Below are 27,511 nucleotides of genomic sequence, written 5' to 3'. Positions count from 1 at the left end.
TAACACAGTGGATCTTTCCAGAGACCTTTAATATGGGGAGGTATTACCATGTGTATGCTGTCAAGTCCTCTGGATTTATGAGATTTCTATTCTGCAGAAGTCCAAGCTGAAACAGACTGGGAGCTTATATGAGATATTAGGAGGTTCTGGAATCTCTGAGAGAGTCAGGGAGTCATATTTGGAAGCTATCTAGCTGAGCACAGTGAAGCCCACTGTGAGTAGCTCTGGCCACTTGTTTTGAGATTGTTTATACAGAGATTAAGAAAGGTTTAGTGGAGAGAGATCGCCCAGTGATTAAGAGCATAGTGTTCTTGCAGAGGACACTAGTTTGGATCCCAGCACCCATGTAGGGTGGCTTACAACTGCCTATAACTCCAGGTCCAGGGCATATGGTTCAGATGCCCTCTTCTATCCTCCATTGGCATTAACTCATGACTCATGCATACAAACCCACACTTAGACACACACACACACACACACACACACACACACACACACACACACAATTAAAAATAGAAACAACAAAAAAAAGAAAGGTTTAGGTCTTTCTTCACCTTAGTTTCTTTTCTTTTCTTACTTAGTTTCTATTCATTATCATAAACTTAACTGTGCAATCCATCTAGACTTGGAGAAGAATGAGGAGAATCTGGAACCTGAAGAACTTCAGTGAGAGCAGAGATTACAGGGTATTGTGAGCAGATGGGGTGAGGGTGCTCTCCTGAGCTACAGAAGGAATGGTCTGGTGGGTAAGAAGCCCACAAGTCAAAAGAATGAGAATTGTCCACAGTCAGAAATCATGATCTTCTTGCTGGTCTTGCCATTCCTGGACCCAAAGTGCTCTATGTCTTCCACAATGTCCATGTCTTCTTTCACCTTCCCAAAGACCACATGTTTGACATCCAACCACTCAGTCTTGGCGGTGCAGATAAAAAACTGGGAACCATTTGTGTTTTGTCCAGCATTTGCCATGGACCTGTATGCTTCAGGATAAAGTCCTCATCCTCAAATTTTTCTCTGTAGATGCATCAGCTGCCAGTGCCATTATGGCATGTGAAGTCATCATCCTGGCACATGAATCCTGGAATAATTCTATGAAAGGGGGAACCCTTATATCCAAATTCTTTGTCTCCAGTGCTGAGAGCACAGAGTTTTCTGCTGTCTTTGGAACTTTGTCTGCAAATAACTCAAAGGAGACGTGGCCCAAGGGCTTGCCATCGGCCAAGATGTCAAAGAGTACAGTGGGGTTGACCATAGCTGCAGCAAGTGGCAACAGGGGACAGTGGCACCTGCAAAGCTAGGGTTTCTTTTCTGTTTCAAGTAAGAGCCTGTAACCCAGTGTTTAGCCACCCCCTGCCTTGCTTTAGCTATCTGCAAACCTGGCCTTCAGGTGAGTGCTAGCAGCATTTACTTCAAGTATCACCTTCTTTATATGGATGAATTCACAAAGCCAGAGGAAATTCCAACTGAGTAAGTTAAGCAGAAAGTACAGCCAGGAGTGGTGGTACATGCCTTTAATCCCAGCACTCAGGAGGCAGAGATAGTTGGATCTCTTGAGTTCGAGGCCAGCCTGGTCTACAAAGCAAGTTCCAGAATAGTCAGGGCTGTTATACAGAGAAACCCTGTCTTGAAAAGCCATACATATATATTTATATATCAAACAATTAACAGCTTCTGAACAAAAATGAAGACGTAAAATCGCCAAGGATATTAAGTCCAAGCTAGAAGATCCCCAAACCAGGTGTTTGTCGTTTCCCTTGACAAGCTCCTGTCATCTTCGGTCATCATCCCTTAAACACCTCAAGAAAAAGCAGCAGCAGTGTGACCAACTGCAGGGCAGACCGTCCTCTATCTGAAGTTCTGTAACCCAAGAAGGAAGAATATTTATCTCACTGCTTCAGAGTCATTAACCAGGTCCTATCTTAACAGCCTCCCCGAGAGAGAAGTAAGCACAAAAAGTAAACAGCAATCCCTAGTGTAGGAATCTCCTAGAGTCTGGCACTTGCACCAAAGTCTCTGAAAGCTGTTGAGACACACGTAACGGAAACAAGCCAATTCCACTCTTACAGCTTCACACACACACACACCCCACCATCGCATCCCTCTTGCTCCTTTTCAACCACTTTCAGAAGCTGGCGAGACAGCTGGACTTTGCTCCTCTCTTTTAGAGATTGTGCTAGGAGTTCACAGGAAGGTGATGTGATGTCATCTGGGGAGGGGAGGAAGAGCTCTGAGCACAAAGAAGTGCTCTAGGAGCCCACGCTGCAAAACAGGCAATGGTGGCTTCCCACCTGTGGAGCGTGGGTCACGGGGTGTCACACAAGCTGCCTGTGACATGGTAGGTGGCTAAGTGTAGGACACATACCAAGAAATAAGAGTGAAAGAAACAAGGGGCAGACTTGGTGGTGAGGACGGACACTTGGCAGTTTCCACTAAGCATAGCAGCTCTGAACTGTGAGCAAGAGAAGCAGAAACGGATCGCCAAGCTGTCTTAGTTTGCTTTCTGCTGCTATGATAAACACCACGGCCAAGAAGCAGCTTGGGGATGAAAGCGTTTATTTCATCCTAGGGTTCCAGAAAACAGTTCATCACTGAGGGAAGTCAGGGCAGTAACTCAAGGGAAGAACCTGGAGGCAAGAACTGAGGAGAGCATGGAGGGGCACTGCTTACCGGCTTGCTCACTCGCCCTTTCCTCTCTCCCCTCCCCTTCCCTTCCCTTTCTTTTCTTTTTTTCTCTTCTCTGAGACAGGATTTCTCTGTGTAGCCCCTGAAGGGACCCTAGCCAGCCCAGGCCTGGCAGACATGGCTCTGGCAGGCCTTGCCCTTCTCCCTGATTCCCTCTGCCTTGCTAAAAACCATTAGATTACCTTCCTAAAGCTAGCCCCCAAGGTCTATTCCCTTATTTGGCCCCTTCTTCCTTCTGAGATTGACTACCAAGGTCCAGCTGTCAGAGTTTTGAAGTCCAGCAATCAAAAGTCCCCTTCGGCTCACCTAATTAACATACCCAATTAAAATTAAACACCTCATCCTAACAGGGCATTCCCCTTTTACCTTTATAAACCACCATTTGCCTCTGGGTCACATCTGTCTCCTCCCTACGCAGAGGCAGTCCTTTGTCCCTCTCTCCCTTGTCCCCTTCTCCCTCATCATTTATCTCCAGTCTTTGTCTCTTATTCCCTGCCCTTTGCCCCTCAGGAGCAAATGCATCTCCTTGGTGCTGAGAACTTGGTCTTGGGGTGTCTTGAGCTGACTTTGAGTTTCCCTACTGCTGTGGCTGTCCTGGAACTCCCTCTGTAGATGAAGTGGCCTTAAATTCAGAGATCTGTGTTGCAGGATATTTGTTTACACTGTGTGAAGATGTGTCTATGTTTTGCCTCACCTGCCTAAGGCACCTGATTGGCTTAATAAAGAGCCAAGTGGCCAATAGCTAGGCAGGAGAGAATAGGCAGGACTTTCAGGGAGAGAGGAACTCAGGGTTGGAATCTGGTGTGGCAGAAGATACCAGCAAGACATGGAGGAAGTTGGACATACAGAATAGAGAGGTAAAAAGCCATGTGACAGAATGTAGATGAATAAAAGCAGGTTAATTTAAGTTATAAGAGCTAGTTGGAAACAAGCCTAAGCTAAAGACCAAGGTTACATACTTAATAATAAGTCTCCATGTCATTATTTGGGGGCTGGCAGTCCAAAGAGAGTCCAATAAGGTCCAACCATAGACCCGCCTCCTTTTGCCTATCAAGTGTGCTGCCACCACCTGTCTATCAGCCCTCTTTCTTATACATCTCATGACTTCTTGCACAGAGGTGGCACTGCCCTTAATGGGCTGGGCCCTCCCACATCAAATCAAACATTAATCAAGAAAATACCTCATAGATGTGCCTACAGGCCAATGCGATGGAAGCATTTCCCCAGTAGGGGTTCTCCTCTTCCCAGATCACCCTGGCTTGTGTCAAGTTGACAGACTGGCCAGTACACAAGGAGAAAAGGCGAAAAGAGATATTAGAGGCAGGGATCCCAGAGGCCCAGAGCTGCATGTGCACATGTTAGACATGTGAACACCAAGAAAGCATAGATTGCCTGCAGGGAGAGGAGGCTAGGAAATATCCAAGGCCAACTCCAGAAGGTGCAGAGGATCATGGGAATTGTTCCAGCAGGAAGTGCTTCGTTAACATATACTACTACAAAGACCAAATCTTCCGTGTAAGAAGCAAAGCAGGGAAAGAAGAAGGCAGAAAGACCAGTTAGGAGGCTTTCTTAATGGTGCCTGCAGCTTACTGTGCCCACCATGCACACCGGCCGCTGTTCCAATCTCTTTACACGCATTATTTCACTTAATCCTCACTGTGATGTGATAAAAAGCTCTTGTGCACCTGAGCTGACAGGAGAAAACCAAAGCACAGGAGACCTCAATTTGGGGAGGCCAAGCTGATGAGTACCGAGCAATGGGATAAAACTAGGCATCTGTCTCCTCTGTCTACAGATTGTTCTATTCTCTTTTTCCGGAACCAGTCAAAGATATGTTGTGGGGCACAACAGAGCAGTAGTAACTGCTATGGAGAAGGGGAATGAAACTAACTGCACTTTTAAGGTGCCTGTAGTTAAGGCAAGAGATAAGATAACAGGTTAGTTTCCAAGGACCAGGGAAGGGAATTAGAACCCGTGACAGAAAGAGCAGCAGCGTCATGTCCTTTGATGCTTTCTAACTGTGCAGAGTGAGAGACATCCTTATGCAGTTTCTGGAAATGCTTTCCTGGACTGTCAGCCTTGCCCTCCTTCCTCTCCATCACGAGCAGTGTCAGCCCTTTGCTGGATCACTGTCTGCTCGAAAGAAAGTGTTTGGTACAGATCTTCACACAGTAGTGCCACTGAGTTCTTTTGTACTGTGTGCCTCTCATATGAAACAAGAGGCTTTATGCTGTGCTGAAGGACTTAGTGAAAATTAAAAGAATACGATGGAGGCGGCTGAAGAGACACTCAGCACTTCACAACACTTGTTGCTCTTGTAGGGGACTAGAATTTGGTTCCTAGAATCCATGTCAGACAGCTCAGAACCACCTGTAACTCTAGCTCCAGGGAATCTGATACGCTTTGGCCTCTGAGGGCATACACACACACACACACACACACACACACACACACACACACACACACACATACACACACACACACACTAAAAGGAATTTAAGAGCACAATGTAAAGAGGCTTCATGGAACCCATAAAGATCCTGCTTGCTTAATTAATTAATTAATTAATTGCAAGGTAGTCCCTCACTTCCCCAGACAAATCTCCACAGGGGAAGAGGTCAGCAGATCGGGCTGGACTTCCACGGACTCAATAGCTGTGGGCTGGATTAGAGCAGTTCTCTAAGTCTTCCCACAGAGCACAAAGGCCATAGGGAAGAGAGAACCCTGAGAACAGCCACTAGCTCTGCCACAGCATCCAGGTCTTCTTTCAGAAGTGCTGTCCACAGGATTTATCCCTACCACCATCCCCCACCTTCACTCCTGGTTGTTCTTATTTAAATAGAGACATAATTTTAAAATGCTCAAGAGTTTGAGCAAACAATAGTTCACAGATTTGGAAGTACAAAACCGGAAGAGGCTTGGGGCTCCAGCAGAGAAGCCCAGGGGACATGCTTCTACAGAGTGAGCATGGAATTAAATAACGACTCTGGTTGGTTGCAGTCCCACACCTGTCTTACTTTGTCCATCCCAATATAGAGTCCTGAGATTGCTAAGTGTATGTCAGACTGCTACTTCAGACTGGTTGAGCGTAAGTCTGGTTTTTCTCTACCATGAGCATTTACAAATCATAAGCCCAAGCTATGTTTTGATCATGTTTTCAGTCTCAGCAAGCTTATCTTCAAGGTAGAACTGGCTTTGTTAGCTAGGGAAATTTCAGGTCTGGTCTCCATTTCAACTTGCTTAAGCAAGAGAGCTGAGAGCTGTGGGGTTTTTTGTTTTTTGTTGTTGCTGGGTTTTTTGTTGTTGTTTTGTTTTTGCATTGACAAGTGCCACCACTAGAAGCCAGAAACAGTGGTAAGTCGGGACTGAGGTTACCTCAGAGCCAGCAAAAAAAAAAAAAGAGGCTTGAGAACTTGTCAGTGAAGATTGCAGATGGTGACAAGTCAGTCCACTTTAAAAAAAAAAAATCCTCATGCCAGGAACTCAGGTTGGCAGAAGTCAAGTCAGCATGCAAGACTCAAGATCAGCCAACAGAGGCGTCCTGCCCTTTGTCCCGAAGGCAAAATGACAAGAACAAACACAGTGTCCGAACAGGATGGAAGGGGGATGCTAGCTGAAAACACAAAGGGACTCAAAGAGAATGCCCTTCCTTCAATGTCCTGGAGATCTGTCAGCCCATCTATATAAGCAGACAAGTTTCCTTTAAGCTACATAGAGTCCTGGAACCTGTCCAGCCTCAGGGACAAAGTTAACCTTTGAGGTTGTGTAATCTGGCAGGGGAGAGGCTGGGTAAGAAGAGTGCATTTCACATTTGATAGGACTCATCTGTTTGTCAGTAGATTCCATGGGGGAGGGAGAAAAAAAGAGGGGGGAGTGAAGGGAGGGCGAGGGAGTGAAGGAATAGGAAGAAGTGGGGAGGACAAGGATGAGGAAAGAGTTTACCAGCATTGATTAACCTAAACTAACTGGTTCTTTGCCAATCTTTTCATGCAGCACAGCAAAATGAACTGAGTTATCTGTTAGCCATGAAGCTCCCTGAGGGCTAGGTTTGTATTTCTTCATGGTGTGAGCTCCCCGGCTCACCAAAGTGCCTGGTGTTAGGAAATGCCCAATAATCAGTGAAGATATGGGTGAATGAGTCTTGCTTGATGAACACAAATGATGTATATGTTGACCACTGTCCGGTTTGTGTGAGGCAGCATACATTTTGCTGTAATTTGCACAGCCATGGGGAAAAAAAGAGAATGATGGTGGCAAGGTCATAGCAGAGGACTTGGTTTTGTTTTATCCGACCAGTGTGTGATGGGCCTCCACACATGTGGTAATTATGCACTCAGCCCATAGCTAGACAGCATGCACAGAAAATCCTTTCTGATGTGAAGGCATTATGGGACAGCAGTAGTTCTGAAGGGCCGTAATAGGCAGTGACAGGACTGTGGGTTAGGACTAGATTCCTTTCAGTGAGATGGATGTGTGTTAAATATATGCATATACTGTGTGCCCATACTTCAATGTGGATGCTGAGGATCTGAACTCAAGCTTGTGTAACAAGCACTTTATGGACTGAGCCAACTCTCCAGCCCACTGAATATTTTAAGTGTTAAGCAACTAGGATTTGGCTAATAATTGGTCCATAGAAAGAATCAGAGGCTCAAGGGGAAATCAGCGTAGAAGTATAATTAGATGAGCCCGGTGGATGACGTTGGGCACAGGCTGCTGAAGGGTCCCCAGCCATGGAGCTGCAGGCAGGTAGACAAATATAAGATCCACCCTATGGAGGACACTAGGTTCTTACTATGTTCGTCAGGAAATCCAACTCTCATCCTCTTCCTTCCAGCTCTTTAAGACCTCACTATGCTCAAGTCTCCTCCACATCAAAGGGAAACAAATAGACCAGTCAAGAAATAAGCACACTTCCCTCTTTGCAGGCAAGTGTTACCAGTTTAATTATCTCCACTTTGATCCCCACCCCCAACTCGTGTACATGCTGCAGATATATCTTTCTCTGCTCGTGAGATAGCTTTCAGTGAGGACAGGGGCATTCTCGCTGTTGTTGCTAAGTCTGAACAGCATACTTCTGTATGTATCCTCTTCCCAGCAGCCAACCTCAGTGACCACTTCCTCTTCCTTGATTAGACTCCTCCCTCTTGTGAGTTTCTCTGCAGCCTTTCCTTTCTGTTATATTCCTTCTCTACCTATTTCATACTACAATAGTATTGACCCTACTGGGTTTGGAGGGTGATCTTTTCTCATGATGTGTTCCCCTTTCTGAGATGTAATTCATTCTCTGGAGTTTCAGACACAAATGAAAATGACACAGGGCCCAGATCTACTTCCCAGATCTTTTTATCAAGTCTCCAGTCTTGTATCATACACCTGTTTCCTGGACATCCCCTCTGGGCTATCCCAGAGCACATCTACCATACTGATGCTCATGGGGGCAGTTTTGATCTGAGGGACTAGCATGAAACCGACAAGGGTCAAACTACACATAGCAAAACTTCCTATAGACAGCAAGGAGGCTTCACAATCACCTATCACAGGCCAGAAAGATGGCAGAGAGGCTAAAGGCACTTGCAACCAAGACTGACCACGTGACCTGAGCTCCATCCCCACGTCCTCCATGGTACAAGGGGAGAGCCCACTTCTACAAGTTATCCTCTGACTTCCATTGTGCATTCACACATAAATAAATAAATAAATAAATAAATAAATAAATAAATAAATAAATAAATAAATAGATGCAATTTAAAAAGAAAGAAAAAAATCACTTGCCATGGGTAAATTTCGACACTGAAATAGTTATCTGAAGAAGATATTAGGCTTTAATTTAAAGTAAAATACGTCTGAAAATAGCAAAACTAAAAAGACAAAAAAAATTATTACTTGTAACTTGATGAAAAATCAAAATAATCTGATGAAAGTTTAGATGTCTAAATTGATGCTGTAAATTTGACACAATAAAAGCAGTTATCTAACTTCCAATGAGATTTAGCATAGAAAAAGGTTAAACTGAAGACATTTGAAAGACAAAGAAAAGGAAGTTGATATATCAAGACTTCATTGTAAAATGCACATGAGAAAGATTCTGTCCTGGTGCGAATAATATTGGTACAATAAAAACCAAGAGGACAGCATTTAAATCTGCCATATAGAAAATGGAAGAAAGAATTTAAATGGTGTAATGGAGTTCTCCCAGAACAAATCTTTGCCACAGTCCATCAGTGTTTGATATGCCATATGATGATAGAGTCTTCATGTGCAGTAAGAAAAGAATCAGGGACATAATATATAAGGAGCTCAAAATAATGAAGCCAAAAATGCCCTACTCTCTCCAAAAGGTAACCCCAAATCCTAATTTCCATATCAGACTCATTTTATAGCCCTCACATTCTTAGTTTTCTTTTTCTGTTGCCTTGACAAAAACCCACAGACTGGATTAATTACAAACAACAGAAATTTGTTTGGCTATGGTTTGAAAGCTGGTGCATTAGGTACTTTCCCACTGTTATAAAATATCTGACAAAAAGCAACTTAAAGAAAGGAGGGTACTCTAGCTCATTTATGTTGCTGTGATAAAGTATCTTAATTTAAAAAAAAACTAGGGAAAAAAGGGTTTACTTTAGCTCTCAATGTCAGGTTACAGTCTTTAATTAGTGGCAGACTCTTGAAGCAGCTAGTCACATCACATCCCATCAAGAGCAGAAAGAAATAAACACATGCATGCTTGCTTGCTTGTGCTCAGCTTAAATTTTGTACTCATACATATTTCAGGATCTTCTTCCTAGGGAATGGTACCACTCACAGTCGGATAAGCCCTCTCCTATCAATTAATTTAATACCCACAAGTATGCCCACAGGCCAACCCAGTAGAGACAACACCTCACTGAGACTATCTTCCAAGGTGACTCTAGGTTGTGTTAACCAAGATAATCATTACAGAGGGTTTATTGTGGCTCACAGTTCCAGGGTATTGTCTATCATGGCAGAGAAGGCATGGCATCAGGAGCGTGAGGCAGCTGTTGACATTGCATCAGCAGTAAAGCAGAAAGCAGTGGTTGCTCATGCTCAGCTTGCTTTCCTATTTCGATTCATCCCAGGACCTCAATCCAGGGAATGCTGGTGCCTATGTTTGGGGAAGAAGTGGGGGGGGGGGGGTGTCTTTCCTCCTCCATTAACACAATGCATTGACTCCCTTATAGGCATGCCAGGAGCTTTTTCTCCTATGTCATTCCAGACCCTTCCGAGCTGACAGTCAGTATTAACCATCACAGCTGGGAAGACTTACTTTCAACTGAATCATAACATGGTGAGAAAGTATGTGCATGAGTGCTGTGGGATGTTCTGTATGGCAAATGTGTTGCTAATTAGTCAATAAATAAAACACTGATTGGCCATTGGCTAGGCAGGAAGTGTAGGAGGGACAAGAAGGAGAATAAAGCTGGGAAGTGGAAGGCTGAGTCAGAGAGACACTGCCAGCTGTCACGATGAGAAACAGCATGTGAAGATGTTGGTAAGCCACGAGCCATGTGGCAAGGTATAGATTAATGGAAATGGATTAATTTAAGCTGTAAGAACAGTTAGCAAGAAGCCTGCCACGGCCATACAGTTTGTAACCAATATAAGTCTCTGTGTTTACTTGGTCGGGTCTGAGCGGCTGTGGGACTGGCAGGTGAGAGAGATTTGTCCTGACTGTGGGCCAGGCAGGAAAGCTCTAGCTACAAATGGCGCCCAACGTGGGCAAGAGTTTCCACCTAAAAACTGAGAAAAGATTCTAAAACAGAGCTAAAAACAGTTCCTAATTGTCTCTCTCAAATGAGCAGCAGCTGCTGGTTTGAGCTACTTGTGGGTTCCTAGCGTGCATGCTCGACCTGCTGCCGTATGGCGGGAATGAGGCCTCTGCAAGTAGCACATTAAGCTGCATGGTGGATTTAGCCTTTGCTAGTACAAAACAAAAAAAGAGGTTTCTGGGCTACACGCTGCTTGGATAAAAGCATAGACCCACGATAGCTCCCAGAGCTGGTGGTAAACGTAGCCATGTTGGGAAGCTGAGGTGGGCAGAGCCAGCAGCCACAGCTGCTGCAGCTTAAAGCAGATTCACAATAAGACAGATTCAGATGTAATAGTTTAAATGTGTGTAAAATATACGTAGGCTTGAAAGAGACAAAAAGGTGATATATACAGTTATAGAAACAAATACATAGTTTTAAAAATAAAGTCTTTAAAGAGACAGTAAAATTAATAAAAAAAAATAAGCCACGTAAAGATGAATATTACACAGAGAATCTGGATTGTGTTGTCTTTGGGATTCTTAACTGCAGAGAGATATTTGATTGTAAAGGAAGCTGAGTTAAACCAATATGTATACTTTAAAGATACCTTGACTTCAAAATTTGGATATAAGGATATGTTGCTTTAGAAAAGAGTCTCTTTTGTTCCCACAGAAAGCAAGAGGCTATGGATTTGTTCCAGATTAAGATACATCAGGTTTGACCAGCCAAGACCCCCTGAAAGGTCTCCGATGACACCATGGCCCAGATGATCCAACATCCAGAACCTTTTCAAGGCAACTGGCTCAGACGATACACCCTCATGGACTACTCCATAATCCTAAAATATTCTGTGTCCCCATAAGATACAGCGCCCCCCTCCAGCAGGAAGTAGTAAGAGAAGCTATGCCCAAATTCCCAAATATACCAAGCTGACTTTGGAGATGTGTAAAGGTTAAAACCTTCCTTTTTAAGAAAAGAAAAGGGAAAATGCTGTGGGATGTTCTGTATGGCAAATGTGTTGCTAATTAGTCAATAAATAAAACACTGATTGGCCATTGGCAGGAAGTGTAGGAGGGACAAGGAGGAGAATAAAGCTGGGAAGTGGAAGGCTGAGTCAGAGAGACAATGCCAGCCGTCACGATGAGAAACAGCATGTGAAGATGCCGGTAAGCCACGAGCCATGTGGCAAGGTATAGATTAATGGAAATGGATTAATTTAAGCTGTAAGAACAGTTAGCAAGAAGCCTGCCATGGCCATACAGTTTGTAACCAATATAAGTCTCTGTGTTTACTTGGTCGGGTCTGAGCAGCTGTGGGACTGGCAGGTGAGAGAGATTTGTCCTGACTGTGGGCCAGGCAGGAAAGCTCTAGCTACATGCATGCATGTTCACATGCTCATGAAAGGGAGACTGAGAGAGACAGAGAGGAAAGGAGGGTGGAGTGTCCACAACAGGGCCCACTCCCATGGTAAATGCATGAACCCAGATATGAGAGCACAGCCCCCAAATCCTAATCACTACATAAGGTCCAGCTCTAAGGCCTACTATGGCAATTAAATTCCAGGATGACTTCTTGGAAGGGGCATTTAAGACATAGCAACCAACTGTAGCTTATAAAATATCCACCTTGTATTTCCTATGTCACAGAGTAGACCATCAGCCTAAGTCAAAATCCTATAATCTTCCTTAAAGTTTCTCCTCCTTTTTTCATTCCCTCTGTGACCCCCCCCTCCACGCTTTTTTGGCTCCTTAAGTTTCTCAGTGGGTTGTGTCTTCCCCATTCCCACGCCTGCCTGTGCTACTTTCACTCTGGTCTAACTGCAGCCTCTTAACTGGTCATACTGGTTCACTGAACTCTTCCAAAGTACTCCACACCTTGCCAAAGAAAGAGATCTTCCTAAAACACAAATCGGATCCTGTGCCCTTCACAGGTTCTGGCTTACCGGCCTCTCCTGATCTTTACAGCTCCAACTGAGTCACACCATCACAGAGACATTGCAGCTCTCCCTGTGTTTCTCCCTGTGTTTCGAATGTGCACTGCTCTGACTGATGTAGTCTGAGAATTTCACTCTCTATTCCACTTTCTGATGCTATCACTCCAATGCCTAGAACCCTTGTTCTCACAAATCCTGCTCATTCATCAATAATTACTTTTGCAGTTGTCTATTTTCTTGTCTGTCCCTCCTCATAAAGTCTTTAGGACAAGGTCATGGCCTATTCACCTTCATGTTCTTCTTACCAAGTGTAGTAAATAATACTTATAATTACCAATGAGTAGTAGGGCTCTCTATACATGTTGAGTTGATGGATGGAAGTTATTTAATCTTGACCACAATCCTGCATAACAGGTATTATTATCCTCATTTAAGGAAGCTCAAAGAAGTTAATTGGTTCCACTCCCCAGGGCAGGTAAGGAGAACGATACATCCTCTATCAGTGCAATTATGGTGTGTGTGTGTGTGTGTGTGTGTATGTGTGTGTGTGTGTGTGTGTGTGTGTGTGTGTGTGTGTGTGTGTTCCATTGTTTTGCACCTTTCAGCTGAATTCCATTAAAAAACAAAACAAAAAACAGATACGGGGACAGGGATCCTACAAAGGTGGCATTGAGAACTTCGTTGGCTATTTTTCTCACCGCTGTGGCAAAACATCGGACTGAAGAACTTTATTGGCAGTGTTCACTTTGGCTCCCAGTTTGAGGGTAGTGATGGCCTGGCGTCAGGAGTTTGAGGCAACTGCTCAAATTGCATCAGCAGTCCAGAAGCAGAGAACATTGAATGCTGGTGTTCAGCTGGTTTTCTCCTTTCCATTCATTCTAGGACCCCAGACCATGGAAGGACGCTGTCCATATACAGAATGGGTCTTCCACATTAATTAACCCGATCCAGAAACCACCTTGAAGACGTGCTCAAAGACTTTTCTCCTAGGTGACTCTAGGTCCTGTCAAGTTGACAATATTAGCTACCAGAAAGGTCAACAGAAGAGGAAGCATTTATTTATGTATTTATTTATTTATTTATTCAAGACAGGGCTTCTCTGTGTAGTTTGGGTACCTGTCCTAGATCTTGCTCTGTAGACCAGGCTGGCCTCGAACTCACAGAGATCTACCTGGTTCTGCCTCCCGAGTGCTGGGGTTAAAGGTGTGCACCACCACTGCCCGGGTGAGGAAGCACTTTTAACAAAATGCTATGCAGTGCAGTCTGAAGTTGTAGAAGGATGAAAAGTAGTTAGAAACAGAAGAGAGATGGCCAGAGAGGAAATTGTGGTGAAAGATGGCTATGAGGCGCTTAAAGATTTAGGAAGAGCTAGAAGGGCAAAGTTGGAGGACAATTGTGGGGAGATGAAAAAAATACATAGTTTCCTTATACATCAGCCACTTTATCAAAACAAGTAAGAAATTAATATTCTCAGTGTAGCATAGATGACAACACTTTGTATGCCAATATTTTGACATCTGAAAACATTGAGATGATTAATTTTCAAGAGTGTAGATGCCAGCCAGGGTGAATTCTCAGAAGCTTGTGCATTACACAGACAGTGTCTCTTTCGGATGCTGCCAGAGTCCTCAGGCAGGCCATTATGAACGTATTTCTTCATGTCTTGTGCCTCATCAACGCATTCTACTGTGTTCCAAGTGCTAATTAAAATTGCACGCCAATTGCCAAAGTAAAAGCAAAAGCACTTACATTATAACAAGTGTCTAAATTAAATGGATCAAATAGAGAGTCTCATTCCAAGCTTACATATACTCCTCACCCTACCCACATAACTGTCTGGGGAGAGGGCTGACACTGAGACAGAAAATCAGATAGTGGACTTCACTTCTTGGAATTTAGAAATATTCAAGATCTTCTAGAATTTCAAAATTTACAAAAAGTGGCTTCCTAAGCCATCATCCCGTTCTACCTTTTCAATGATTAAAATGGTTTGATGTAGAACTCTGAAGGAAAGGTGCTGTTGTGCATGTGATGATCACATTGCCTGTTAGGAAAATGTATCTGAATCCCTCGAAAAAGTCCCTCCTTAATTAGTGACTATCTTACAGCCATACAAAGACAATCTTTAAAATGTTTATCCCACAAATGTTGCCCTAACTTTTCATGAAGAAAAAAGAAGCCAGACGCTGGTAAATTTTCCTAACTAGATATTGAGAATAAGACTTAGGACACCACTAATAATTAGCTTGTGCTTAATAAACACAGGCTAATACTCAGCTTGTCCCACCCAGCTGTTGTGGACAAATCCCAGTAAGTAAGAGTTCCAAAATATCCTGTGAATATTCTTCAGCTTGTGAAGGTGAAGGCAGTGTTGGCAGCCTTTTAAAATCTCCCAATTCCTCATCCTGTTTCCCGGCCATTCTTGCCCATTCTTCCACCTAGCCAATGCCTCATAGCACTTTCTTTAGGATTATCTGGACACTGAAACTTTGTCTCCAAGTTCAACTCCAAGACTGTTGTATCTTCCTATCTCACTCTGCACATTTGTCTACCTCTTCTGTAGGCCCTCTGGATGCCTTCCTTGGCCCTCCCTGTTTTCTGCTTGGCAAACTCATCTTTGCAAAGCCAGTCAATGGCCATTTCCTTTAAGTCATTCTGGCTTCCCTCAAAGTACAATTAGTCAGTCTCTCCTTTGCACTACCATGATACCTCATCTACTGCTCATCCTCCTACTCAGTGTGTGTGTGTGTGTGTGTGTGTGTGTGTGTGTGTGTGTGTGTGTGTGTGTTAAGTAAATTCTACATCTATTTCTAGTATTTCCTTAAGGGTGGAATGTGCCTCTCATTTATCTTGTCAGGCTAGGGATTTGTACAATGCCTACCACATTAAAAAAAAAAATCAACAGTGTTCGCTGGAAAAGAGCACTACAGTCTGTTGACTGAAGGTAGGCTGTTCAAGATAAACAGTACAGCTGAGAATGGTCCAATACAAGCAAAACTAATATTAAAAGTGACAGCCTAAAATAATGCAAGTAGCTGCAATCACATAGTTTCGGATAGAAGGAAATTTCTTGAGAATCTAGTTTGTCCTTTGCTACCTGAATTAGGAAAATAAGGCCAACAAGCACATGGCATGTCTCATGACTAGAAGTAGCCAGCCTCCTACCCAGGTCTCCCAGCCCCAAGTTAGAAGTTTCCCCTGCCATATTCCATCAACTTTCTGAAGAACATTTCTTGTCACTACTGAAAATCCCAGCCTATGTTCTAGTCTCAAACAACTATTTTACTCACTTTGACACAGAAAAAAAAAAAAAAAAAAAAAAAAAAAAAAGAACAGGGTTTGTTTTGAGAAACCATCTGTTAGCTAAAAAACACATGCTTGCATGGGTGAGTCCACCTGTGTTTACTCAAATCCCTGAAGGACTAACGGATGATGCCCCAGTAAAACACGTGTAATTAGCGACTTTTAAAGCAAAATACTCCTAATACCAAAGAAAGTATTTATTTGCAAGGGAGAAACCGGTTATACAACCTACAAGATGCCACAGTTAATCACACCAGGGGGCTCTTTCCATGAGGCATGATTAAATGTTAGGAAAAAATGCAGATCGAACGAAAACATCAAGTTCCATTCAGTTTCAAAGCCAATGGAATCAATTTATTTTAGTGCCTTTAACTCCGCATGAGACTGACTTTTATGGTGACAGTAAGATAAACTAGATGCAATGTTTCTATCAAGCTTATAAAAGTAAAAACCAAATTTTATAAAACAGAATTGTTCTGGAAAGGAGTGTCTAGCCAGCTGTCAGATCATAAACACCAACACCATAATGAACATCAAAATTAAATATTTAAAAATGGTTTGCAGCACTGTAGGTACATCTCTATTTACATATGTAGTGGTGCCATGTATTTAGCTAAATATACAAATGGAAGGTCAGAGTGGGCACTAAGAAGATGAATAATGATCCGTGTCTAGCTTAGCTTTAACTTTATATGGGAATTATATGTGCCACATTTTTAACCTCGCATGCATCTGCCATGAAAGGACACGTGCTCAAGTGGATGGGAATTAATTTTTGTATCACCTTAGGCAAAGCATAATAAAGAATACAAGTTGTCCTCAAACACTGTTTGGCTAAAGCCACAACAGATGTTTTGTTTTTATTGCTGTTTTAAAAACGTAACCACTACACTGCTCTCTTCTGTGAGACTACCCTCCTAGGTTACTGTATGAAAGCCAAGTAAGTTGTTCATTACTTGAAAGTGGACAGAACAAGAAATGTCAGGAGCAGAAGCATTTTACGAATAGAAGCTCAACCCCAGAAAAGAGCTAGAAGAGGTATGAGTAAAAGGTCGACTGGAGAGCAGATGGATCTCTGAAACTAGGAAGGCACAAACTAAAAGGATTGCTTTGAAAATCGGAAATTTTATTGTATATTTGTAATGATTTGTGGTAATCAAGACAAAAGTGGGAGATGAATAGTTGGGTTCCCATAAGAACAGGTGACATTGTAGAGTGAACCAGAGCACATTCCCTTCAGGACCTCAGAAGCCAGGGGAGACATGAACAGACAGTATAACGGACGCACTGATGAATGAACAGAATGAGAGGTAGTTACAAGAGCAGGATCAGAGACCAAAGAACTTTACAGGGAGAGAAGAGAACAATTACTCAGTTCCTAACCCGGCACTTCCACTAGAAACACTAGAAAACGGTGAAATACTTGTCCGAGATAGTATATGAAGTCTGCTGATTACCAGCTACTGTCTGATGAGTGGCCCAAGGAAGCAATAAATAACTCACGCCTGAGGAATAATGAAGCACCCTGAAAAGCTAACAACTCAAACTGAGAGATAAGTTAAGGCCTCTCTGCCTCCTGAATCTTAAAAGGAAAGATTTGCTTGCTAGAATTAAAACAAAACTGCTGTGGGATGGTCTGTATGTCAAATGTGTTGCTGATTGGTCAATAAATAAATCACTGATTGGCCCGTAGCCAGGCAGAAAGATAGGCGGGACAAGGAGGAGAATAGAGCTGGGAAGTGGAAGGCTGAGGGGGGAGACACTGCCAGCCGCCATCAGGACAAGGAAGATGTAAAGTACCGGTAAGCCACAAGCCACGTGGCAAGGTATAGATTAATAGAAATGGATTAATTTAAGCTGTAAGAACAGTTAGCAAGAGGCCTGCCACGGCCATACAGTTTGTAACCAATATAAGTCTCTGTGTTTACTTGATCGGGTTTGAGCGGCTTGGGACTGGCGGGTGAGAGAGATTTGTCCTGACTGTGGGCCAGGCAGAAAAACTCTAGCTACACAAAACAAAATAAAAACAAATATAAGGGAAGATTTGAGTTTCTTCTGTAAATAGATTCTTACTTAACTAAGTGATTAAAACAGGTCTAAACACAACATGTCTATTTTTTAAATTGTAATGAGAAATACTTTTTTTGTCTCAAAGATAGAAACCTGGAACTAGGAACTTGCTAAGTCATTACCTAGGTCCCTTTCATCAGTATTTTAGAATTTTCTAAAAATTTAAATGCATATACAGAACCATACTGATTAAAAATTTAAAATTCTCTCGTCTAGCAGAGCATGGATTATGTTCACACTTTTATCACATAAACAGAACCTGCTTTTCAGTCTTCAGAACTCAGTATCTTTGGCTAAATACCCCTTTTAGCCGAGGGGTTATTAGAGAAGAATATTTTGTGTAATTTTCAGAGTTCGAATTATTGTGTTCTCAGTCACATATTCTCATGCTAAAGAAATACCTAGGGATAAAACTCTGCTGGTTACTGTTGTAATGGGTACATTACAATTAAAAGGCGTATTATTCAGTGTGGTTACTTCTTCTAGAAACAAATTAAGTTAATTTCTATGGAACAAACCCAGAGAGGATAAAAACATGAGAATCAATCGTGGGAAGAGGGAACATTTCAAAGGTAGAAAATATTACTGAAACTCAGAGATATAATAAAATCACTTCAATTTAGCTCAAAGACTTACTAGAGACCCAACAGTCTATTTTCATTTCTAACCTTACAGCAAAGCTGTTTCGATTAAAACAAAACAAAACCTCAACTCTTAAGCTAGGCATGGTGGAGCACATCTGTAATACCAGCACTTAGGAGGTCGAAGTTGGAAGATCATTAACTTTAAGGCCAGCCTGGGCTACATGAAACTCTACTTCCAAAACAATCGGGAGCTGGGGAGATAGCTCAGCAGTTAAGAGCTCTTGCTGCTCTTGCAGACTATCTGGGTTCAGTTCCCAGCACCCACATGATGGCTCACAACCATCTGTAACTCCAGTTGTGGGGATCCAATGCCCTCTCCTGGTCTTTGCAGGCTCCAGGCACACTCGAGGTACACATACATGCACAAGGGCAAAACATCCATACACACATAAAATAAATCTTGAAAAAAAATCTTTCTCTCTGCAGATAAAATAGCAAATGAATTAAATTCAGGGCTATAGTTTAAAAACTAAATATTGGCTTTCATGGTTCCAGAACTAGAAGCTATGTATTGTCAAAGTGGATTCCTAGTAAAGACACACATCACTATACATGTAAATTCTAATTTGTCTTTGCATCTACATGACTGGAATGCACTACACAGTAAACATGTTAAGTACCATTTTAGCCACTCCAAAATGCCGCCTTAGAGCACTGTTTCCTGGAACACTCATTGGAATAATCTTAGAAACTTGCTCCTGGTGTTCCTTGGTAGTTAGGGAACCTGAGGCTGAAGAAGCAAACCACAGCCTTAGAGGCAGGCACAGCAGTCTGCATCCACCAGTTATGTGTCCCAGATCAAGGAATAAGGAAGTAGTGCGCAGAACATGAAGGCACATAAAGATACAGGAATCTTTGATATTTTATCGGTATAGTTACTGTATTTTAATTCCTTTCATTTAAATTTTAGACCAAGAACAAAGTGATTCTAGTTAAAGATTTCATACTTTCCTACAAATATTGGTATCATCAACAGGGCAATCTACATTTTTTTAACCAAGTTGCACAAGGATCTAAACCAGAGGATACATAGACTGTGGCATAGTTTTGATGTTTTAAGAGACTTTACCGTCTGGCCCAAGTGTGATTTCATAGTAAGGAAAATGGAGCAGAGGGGCTACCCCTTCTCACTTGGTCAAACACTACTCCAGTTAGAATCAGAGAAAGTCCAGGCCTTTCCATTATTAGGGTTGTTTTCATTAAAGATTTTTTTTCACTTAGGAAAAGTGTAAAGAACTCATGTCAAGCCATTTAGGGGCAAAGGATATGCTGGATGTGCTATCAGGAGATGAAACCACTTTACAGTTGAAAATTGAAAACATCATAAAGGAGTTATCACAAAAGGGAAATAGTACTCTTTTGCCCTCTATGTTAATTCCAGGGTCACACAACTAAATGTGTAGTTGCAATAGTGTCAGTCCCAAGTCCTGTAACCACAAGCAGCATACTCATTGCCATACTATTCCTTGAAGGAACTAATGCACTGAGAAATCGCTTACACTGAAGCATCATTCTAGGGAATCATGGTGCTCTTGCAGAGGACCCAGATTCGGTTCCCAACACCCACATGTTGGCTTACAATTCCCTGTAACTCCAGTTCCAGGTGATCAGATGCTTTCTTCTGGCTTTCATGGGCACCAAACATGCATGTGGTGCACATACAGACCTGCAGGTGAAGCATACATGCAAGCAAATCATAAGGATCTGGTTTGTACACAAAGCAGTAAGGATTTAAGAGATATTGTGACTTTCTTTAACTCATGGTTCTTAAACAGTAGGGTCTATGTATTTTCTAATCATAAAATCATAACTACTCAATCTTAACTGAAATATGGAATTAGGCAACTTATTCTAAAAACTGTATACATCTTACTAAATTTCCATTTTTCTATTTTTTTTTCTTTTTTTGTATATGGGTATTTTGCTTGCATGTATGACTATGCACAACATACATGCTTGGTGCCCACTTAGAGCTTTAGAGGGTGTTGGGTCCCTTGAAACTGGGGGTTTTGATTGTTGTGAGCCCCTATGTGGGTGCTGGAAATCAAACCCAGGTCTTCTGGAAAAACAGCAAGTGCTCCTAACTGTTGAACAAAAAAAAGAAAAAAAAAAAAGGAAAGTTGGAGCTAGAGAGATGGTTCAATGGTTAATGGTTAAGAGCAGTTGCTGTTCTTGCAGAGGGCCCAGGTTTGGTTTCCAGCACTCACATGTGGACTCACAACTACCTGTATCTCCAACTCTAGGTGACGAGATGTCCTCTTCATGGGCACCAGGCATGCATGTGGTATGTATATATACATGCAGGCAAAACATACATGCAAGCAAAATACTCAAACACATACAATAAAAACAAATAAAAAGTGGTTTTCTGTCTTGCCATTTTCAAAATACAATAGCCACAGAATGGATATAATAATACTTTTCCCAACTTCTCAATTTCCCTCCAATCTATTAAAATTACTTCATACAAATAGAAAATTCCTTTCTTGATTTCTTTTCTTCTTCTTTTTTTTTTAATTATTATTGTTTTGAGACAGAGCCACATTATGTATTTAGCTCTGGTTGTCCTGGAACTCACTATGTAGACCACACTGGCTTCCAACTCTTGAGATCTGCCTACCTCTGCCTCTGCCTCCAGATGCTGGGATTAAAGGCCTGCACCACCAAGCCTGGCTGGGAAATGCCTTTCATTAACACCTAGTCAGCAGCATGCTTCTTGCCTGCAGAATTAAATTTACTGTAGCCCATTATCATCCCAGTCTAGACTATAACTCAATGCAAAATACTTGATTCTTTATTGGAGAGGGTTGCTATTTAAACTCTTGTTTTTAAATGATAGTGTTGTAAACTTAAGCCTATGTCTTTCTTCTATAAAGATTATGTTTAGTTACTACTTAAATGTTCCTCAGAGATTTCCTGGTTGTGTACTATGTAAGCTATTCGTATCTTAAGGTTCTTTGTAACCCAATTTTGAGGGTTCTGGGTGCTTATTTATTATTTGGGGGTTTGGAAGGAGACGGTCTCATGCCATCTAGGTTTAGCTTCCAGTTGCTAATCTTCTTGCCTTGACCTTGAGTGCCAGGAGTACAGGTGTGTACCACCACACCTGGCTGCTAAGTGTATGATAGAAGCACTATTTCCTGGATTCTGAATAAACTGCAATAGATTAAATTAACTTTAAAATGGGGGGGGGGGGAAGCTGGGTGTTGGTGTATACCTTTAGCCCAGCACTGGAGAGACAGAGACAGGCAGTTATCCGTGAGTTTGAGGCCAGCCTGGTCAGCATAGTGAGTTCCAGGGCAGCCAGAGCTATGTAATGAGACCCTATTAAGAACGAACAAACAGCTCCCCGCCCCCCAAAAAAAATCAGAAATAAAATGAAATGAATAAAAAACTTTGAATATACAACAGGTACTTAATTATCGATACCTATACAAAGGAGGAATGCTGTTTGAATTTAAAGCATTTTTGTGTGTACAGTGAGTTTGAAATCACGCAGTTTCACATGTCAGATACAATAATGCAAACCTAGTAGAAAGAAAGCCCTTAAATTTCTCATGTGCTTCACTTCTGAGACAGGGCTTAATTCCCTGACAGGGCCCGTCTCTCCCTCTTTGACTATTTAAGATTAGGAACAGCCTTCGAAACATAGCGTCTTTCCTCAAAACTGAGACACAAAATGAGAGAAACCCATTCCTACAAACGCTCCCTCAGCAAATGAAATTTGGGATTTTTTTCCCTTCTAGAAAATAAGTGAATGGCAGGGGCAATAAGCAGATAGATGCGGGACACAGACACTGGAACAAGCAAGCAATGAAATCGGCTGCCTTCTTAACAATCAGCCAGTAAAACAGAGGGTTGTTTGCACAGTATCGGAGGATAATACAACCTAGGTTGGAAGGAACCTTACAGGCTATAAAACTTTGTGTCTTTTGATTTTCATGATTCTGAAGATTTGTGAAGGGCACTGTCTTTAAGATTCAATTTTGACCAAATATAGCCAAAGCGGACTTAAAAAATATTTTCTGCATTGTTCGGGTTTCCACAAGGTAAAGCTTACAATGGATTATTAGCATTGGCATTTCTTGGACTTTTCAAGTTCCTCTTTAACCCTTCCTCTCCCCACATCCTACCCTGCTGCGCATAGTCCTGCAGACTGGGAGTTTACAATGGGGTATCTGGCTATCCCTCAGGATCTCCTTGATGTACCATGACCTGTTCCATCGGTTCTCGGCTTAAGTGTAGGGCAGATTAGTGCGTGGAGAGGGATTTGTTATGCTTCTGCTCATTAAAAAGTTGCAACGATACAGGTAAATTCCAAAGTGGGCAAGAAGGCAATGGAGGGGCCACTCGTGTGCCGGTTACTGGAGCGCACAGCAATCACGCGGGAAGCCCGGGTGAAGGTCTCCCAGGCTGAGCCGGATTCATCTTCACCCAGCCCGCAGCGGGTGATCTCAGAGCGGCTATCAGTGAAGGGCTATGGTCACAGCCCCCAAGGAAAGCGGTGGCCAGGTGACAGAACCAGGCCACCTTGGCTGCCACCGCCGTCACACAACCCGATTCCCGAAAGGCAGCCCAGAATGTCCGCGGCGCGTTAGGCGCATCCAGCACACTGCCCGTCGGCCCGAGTCCCCCACCTGTTGGCACGCTCCCCCGAGCTAGGCTTTGGACCCTGTCCACGGACAGGGAATGTGACAGACGATCATAAATATGCAGGAGAGATGCAGCCAAGCCAGCAGAGCCACCGGGCCGGCGCCGGCGGGAGCCACGGAGCTGGAGCCCGGCCTCAGTCGCCGCGCTGCCAAAGCCAGGCGGGTCGCGCCGGCGCACTCGGGCCACCGCAGTGGCCCCAGGGGCTCGGGTCGCGCGGACAGCCACGCCGAGCCCCGCCGCCGCCCGCCGTCCCCCACCGCGCAAGCCGGCGGCAGCATGGAGCCCGGCGCGGCGGCCCGACCCGCGGAGCCCGCCGCGCGCCACGGCGACGGCAGGAAGAAGATGGCGGCGGCCGTAGCGGCGGCCACCGCGGCCTCCCACGCGCCGCTGACGCCAATGGCGCGCGCCGGCCGGCGGGCTGCGGATGGCGGCGGCCCGGGCTCGGGCGAGGGGCGGGGCGAGGCGGCGAGGGGGCCGGCGGGAGGCGGAGGCCGGGCGGGCGGCTGGAGGGAGGTGGCGGGGACAGTGTGTGGCGCTCGGAACATGGCGGGCGTCTGCGACGCGGCCGCCCCGGGAGAAGGCGGCGGTGGCGGCGCGGACGGCACCGAGCGGACGGGCCGCGGCGAGGCGGAGCAGCCGGGCGGCGGCGGCCACGGGCCCGCGCCTCAGCACACCGAGACGCTGGGCTTCTACGAGAGCGACCGGCGGCGGGAAAAGCGCCGCGGCCGCGCAGGTGAGGCGGGCGAGCGAGCGGGCGAGCGGGCGGGCGGGCGGGCGGCGCTAGGCCGCGGCCGGCTGCCCAGGGGCCGACGCGGGATTGAGGTGGCCGGGACGCCGCAGTCTCCAGTCGGCGCGCGGAGCGGCCGCCGCTCCTGTGGCTCCCGAGTCCCCGCGGCCGGTGACAGCTCCCCCGGCGGCTGGTGCGCGCGGCCCGACGCTCCCGCGGCCATCCCCGAGCCAGGTGCGCCCTGGAGCTCCACTGTCCCTGGTCACCGACTGCTCCCGGCCGGTCTCAACAGTGACAGGCGTCTCCCACCTCCGAAAGAGGTCAAAAAAAATGGGAAGCGCAGGGCTTTCTAGATGATGTCCATGACAAGGTGACTTTTTCCCCCCGCTGTGTTTTATGCGAAGTTGAGCCTCGGAAACCTGTTAACTTGCCCTCCGAGTACATTTTTTATAGACTCAGCTGACAGTGGCCGTGACCGTGAAGTTCAGTAGTTTTCTCCGGCTCAGAGATGTGCGGCACCCCTTAAAATGTTACATGTGGACTTTTCCTAAAATTGAAACTTAAACCAGAAGAAATAGTTTTGCCACACAAGAAAATATGTACCACTTTTGAGTCCCACCGTCCATAAACACTTTAAAGCGTACTGTTAAAGTATTAGGAATCCAGTGTGTTCTCGGGTCTTACTATTTTAAAAGAATTTTTAATAGCTTTGGTGTTCATACTGAAGCTTCGTAGTAAGCCCGGAAGAAAAAGGAAGATTTTGATGTGTCTATTTCATTGGATATATGAGTGATTACATTTTAATTCTTACATAGTAAGTCCAAGTTCTTGGACAGCAACTTGATGGCATTTCTTCCAACTGATTCCAAGCCAATACAGTGGAATACAGACTGTGTTAGCCTCTAGGTCTTGCAGCTTATATAAACACACATTCAAGTTACCATTCACTGTGGGTGTTGAAATTATAGGAATACCAAAGATTGGTGGATAGATCCTGATAGAGTTGCCGCTTCTCAGAATTGGATGTAGAGTTTTGCATGGGTCTCCATGTCTTTGAAAACTCGAGTGCAGGCTGTGCCTTGTTTGGCCTTTTTCGATTAGCCACTTAAAGTTTTTCCAGCATTCTTTATTTGGTTTAGTTGTCAGTTAAACACTGGCCTGCAAGAGTATTTGCTTTCTGAATTGGCAGGACCTAAGTAAGAGAGAGTCTTCCATCTCTCAGCTGCTTATTTACTAAGACTACTTGACTACTGCAAGCAAACGTGACCAGGTTTCAGGACAGTTTCTTTGAAACAGTTTTTAGCTCCGAGAAAGCCGTTACTATTGAAACCTTACATTGTTTGCGTGAAGGAAAAAAAAATGAAGCTGTGAAGAGCCTTTGGTGAACACAGACCTTAAACCTCTGAAGAAGTGGACTTTTCTGGAATGGAGCTGGATACTTGGACTTACATAAGCTTGACATCATAGCACACATTTGTTCTTCACCAACGTGGTACGCTGAGCAGAGTGTATACTTAATGGGTTAAAAGCTGGAGTTTTCAACCTCTAGTGGCAGAAAGTCCTTCCTAAGGAGACACACAGCCTTAGCTATTGCGATGGCCCTTCTTCTCCCTCAGTCCCATCAGTCTTGTATAAGGGAGGAGATAGTGGTTCCTCCTGTTTTGGTAGGTGACATTAGGGATCTAGGCAAGCATCCCAGGAACATTTCAGTTAGAGACACCAGTCAGTGGTTTTCCTGTGTGGGTTCTGTGTGAACCACCCCCTTCAGTCCCCTGGTGTCTGTGTTCTCAGATTCAAACATCCCTCACTGTTGCTGATGCCTGCCCACCTGTGACTGTTGCTTCATTTGGCAACGGCATCTCCACCAGAGTAGAAATCTAGGCATTCTTTCTTTGTTCACCTCCAGCGCTCCTTTCTTCCACTGCTCTGTTATCTTTTTTTTGCCTCCTTTCTAAAATATAGGAAACTTACTGTCTAGGCCAGAGGGCACCACCTAGTGTCAAGCTGGAAACATCTCTCCCCATGTCAGTCTCCTAAGACTAAGTGCTCATACTGAAGCATTACTTGCCTGTTCTCTGGAAAGGCTCCTGTGGACTTGCCCTGTCCTCCCTCTGCAAGCCAGGGCATTCTTTGCTGTTCATTTTGAAAGTCATAATCTTGGGGTCTTGATGGCCCCAACCATCACTTAGTTCCAATGTCCCCTTTATCATTTTCCCCAAGGAATTCGGGGCGTCTTTATAAGACATTTGTTGGTCGGTCCTAACAGTCTAGGATTCTGTTTCAATGAATATCCAGTTAAGGTGCTTATTCATACCTTGAATAAAATAAAGTGAAGTACAGTGGTCAAGGTTTGTTTTGTTATTGTATTTCTGCCCTTCCTAATCATCTGTTGAGGAAAAAATATATGTATATGTATATTTTATTAGTTTGAGTATATACAGCTATAAATATGGCACGCATTTATCTGTCAGTTATGTTTTCTTTGTGTTTCTTTGCAGACTCTGCTATTATTTTATTCTCAGCAGCATCTGTATTTTATACACACACATACACACACACACATAAAATATTCATTTATTGTCTAACAGATACTAGTACTTACACCTTAACACAGTTAGAAATGGATACCCACTCACCATTCCTGTATCTGGACACTGACCTCAAACTCTGGGAGTAGTGATCACCAAGAACTGTAGTCTCACCTTGTTTCTTTTTCATATTCTTAAAATTTTGGACATAGACCAGATAGTAAGTAGTGCATATCATTCTGTTTCTGTGTTGTTCCCCGTTTGACTCATCTGCAGTTCTAGACGAGAGAGAGAGTCTATGTAGCTGTACTTGCCCTTTCGGAACTAATGCCCAGCAAGTCAACTTTGGACTAAAAATTAGGCAATCTGTGTTCTTAGCTTGGTTCAGTTGTTGGATTGCTTTTGTTTAGACTGCTTGCTTAATCCACTTGGCTGTGCTTCATCAAGCCACTACCAAATCGTATCTAACTTAGTTGTCTTACTCTCCATGGAGACTTAACAGAAGTTTGGTGTAAGATAAACATGACACCTGCCCAGGAGCATGGAACAGTTCCCAATAAGGCAAGTGTAGGAGGTGAGCAGATAAGCATAGCTTGTAAAGTGAGACACCTGCTGTCAGGTGTGGTCAGCAGTGATGTTTGTGATGGAACAGTGCTGTGACAGTGTTCTCTCTGTAATGGTGACTTAGGGAGCTCACCCTTGTTATTGTTTCCCCTCCTCGCCTTCACACATCTTGCTGGAGCTCCACAAGAAGAAAGAAAACTGAAACAGAAAAGCCAACTGGTTTTCTGTTACAAGTTTCCCACAAAGATTGTCAATGGGATTCAAACAATTCATATTCCCTACATCCTATTGTTTGTGACCTGAAAATTTAAGCTGGCTGCAGGATTATTGATACACTTCTCACACTTTTAATCCTTCGCTTTGTTAGTGTTAAGATGTTGCTTTCAGCCAGGCGGTGGTGGCACACGCCTTTAATCCCAGCACTTGGGAGGCAGAGGCAGGTGGATCTCTGTGAGTTCGAGGCCAGCCTGGTCTACAAAGTGAGTTCCAGGAAAGGCGCAAAACTACACAGAGAAACCCTGTCTCGAAAAATCAAAAAAAAAACCAAGATGTTGCTTTCATTTTTATACCGTTTTGTATCTCTAGACATATGACTGCTCTTCTCTTTACTGTCCTAAATGAGACCATAAACATTT

At 43.9% G+C, this 27,511-nt stretch overlaps 1 protein-coding gene and 1 pseudogene across 1 annotated transcript in view; one reads left to right on the top strand and one right to left on the bottom strand.

Moving 5' to 3' along the window:
- Nucleotides 1-565: 565 nt before the first annotated feature.
- LOC128108390 (peptidyl-prolyl cis-trans isomerase A-like) lies at nt 566-23,320 on the bottom strand (annotated as a pseudogene).
- Nucleotides 23,321-23,585: 265 nt separating this feature from the next.
- Tapt1 (transmembrane anterior posterior transformation 1) overlaps nt 23,586-27,511 on the top strand; it is a 51,850-nt gene continuing 47,924 nt past the window's right edge. Inside the window, exon 1 of the mRNA XM_052734868.1 lies at nt 23,586-23,790. Coding sequence (XP_052590828.1) covers nt 23,601-23,790 — 190 coding nt within the window. The 5' untranslated portion in view covers nt 23,586-23,600. The remainder of the gene's footprint in view (nt 23,791-27,511) is intronic.

The sequence above is a fragment of the Peromyscus californicus genome, unplaced genomic scaffold (assembly GCF_007827085.1).
Source record: "Peromyscus californicus insignis strain IS unplaced genomic scaffold, ASM782708v3 Scaffold_13__1_contigs__length_99412109, whole genome shotgun sequence".
NCBI lineage: Eukaryota > Metazoa > Chordata > Mammalia > Rodentia > Cricetidae > Peromyscus > Peromyscus californicus.
The sequence above is the reverse complement of the archived record's forward strand: the minus strand, read 5'-3'. Positions and strand labels throughout refer to the sequence as shown.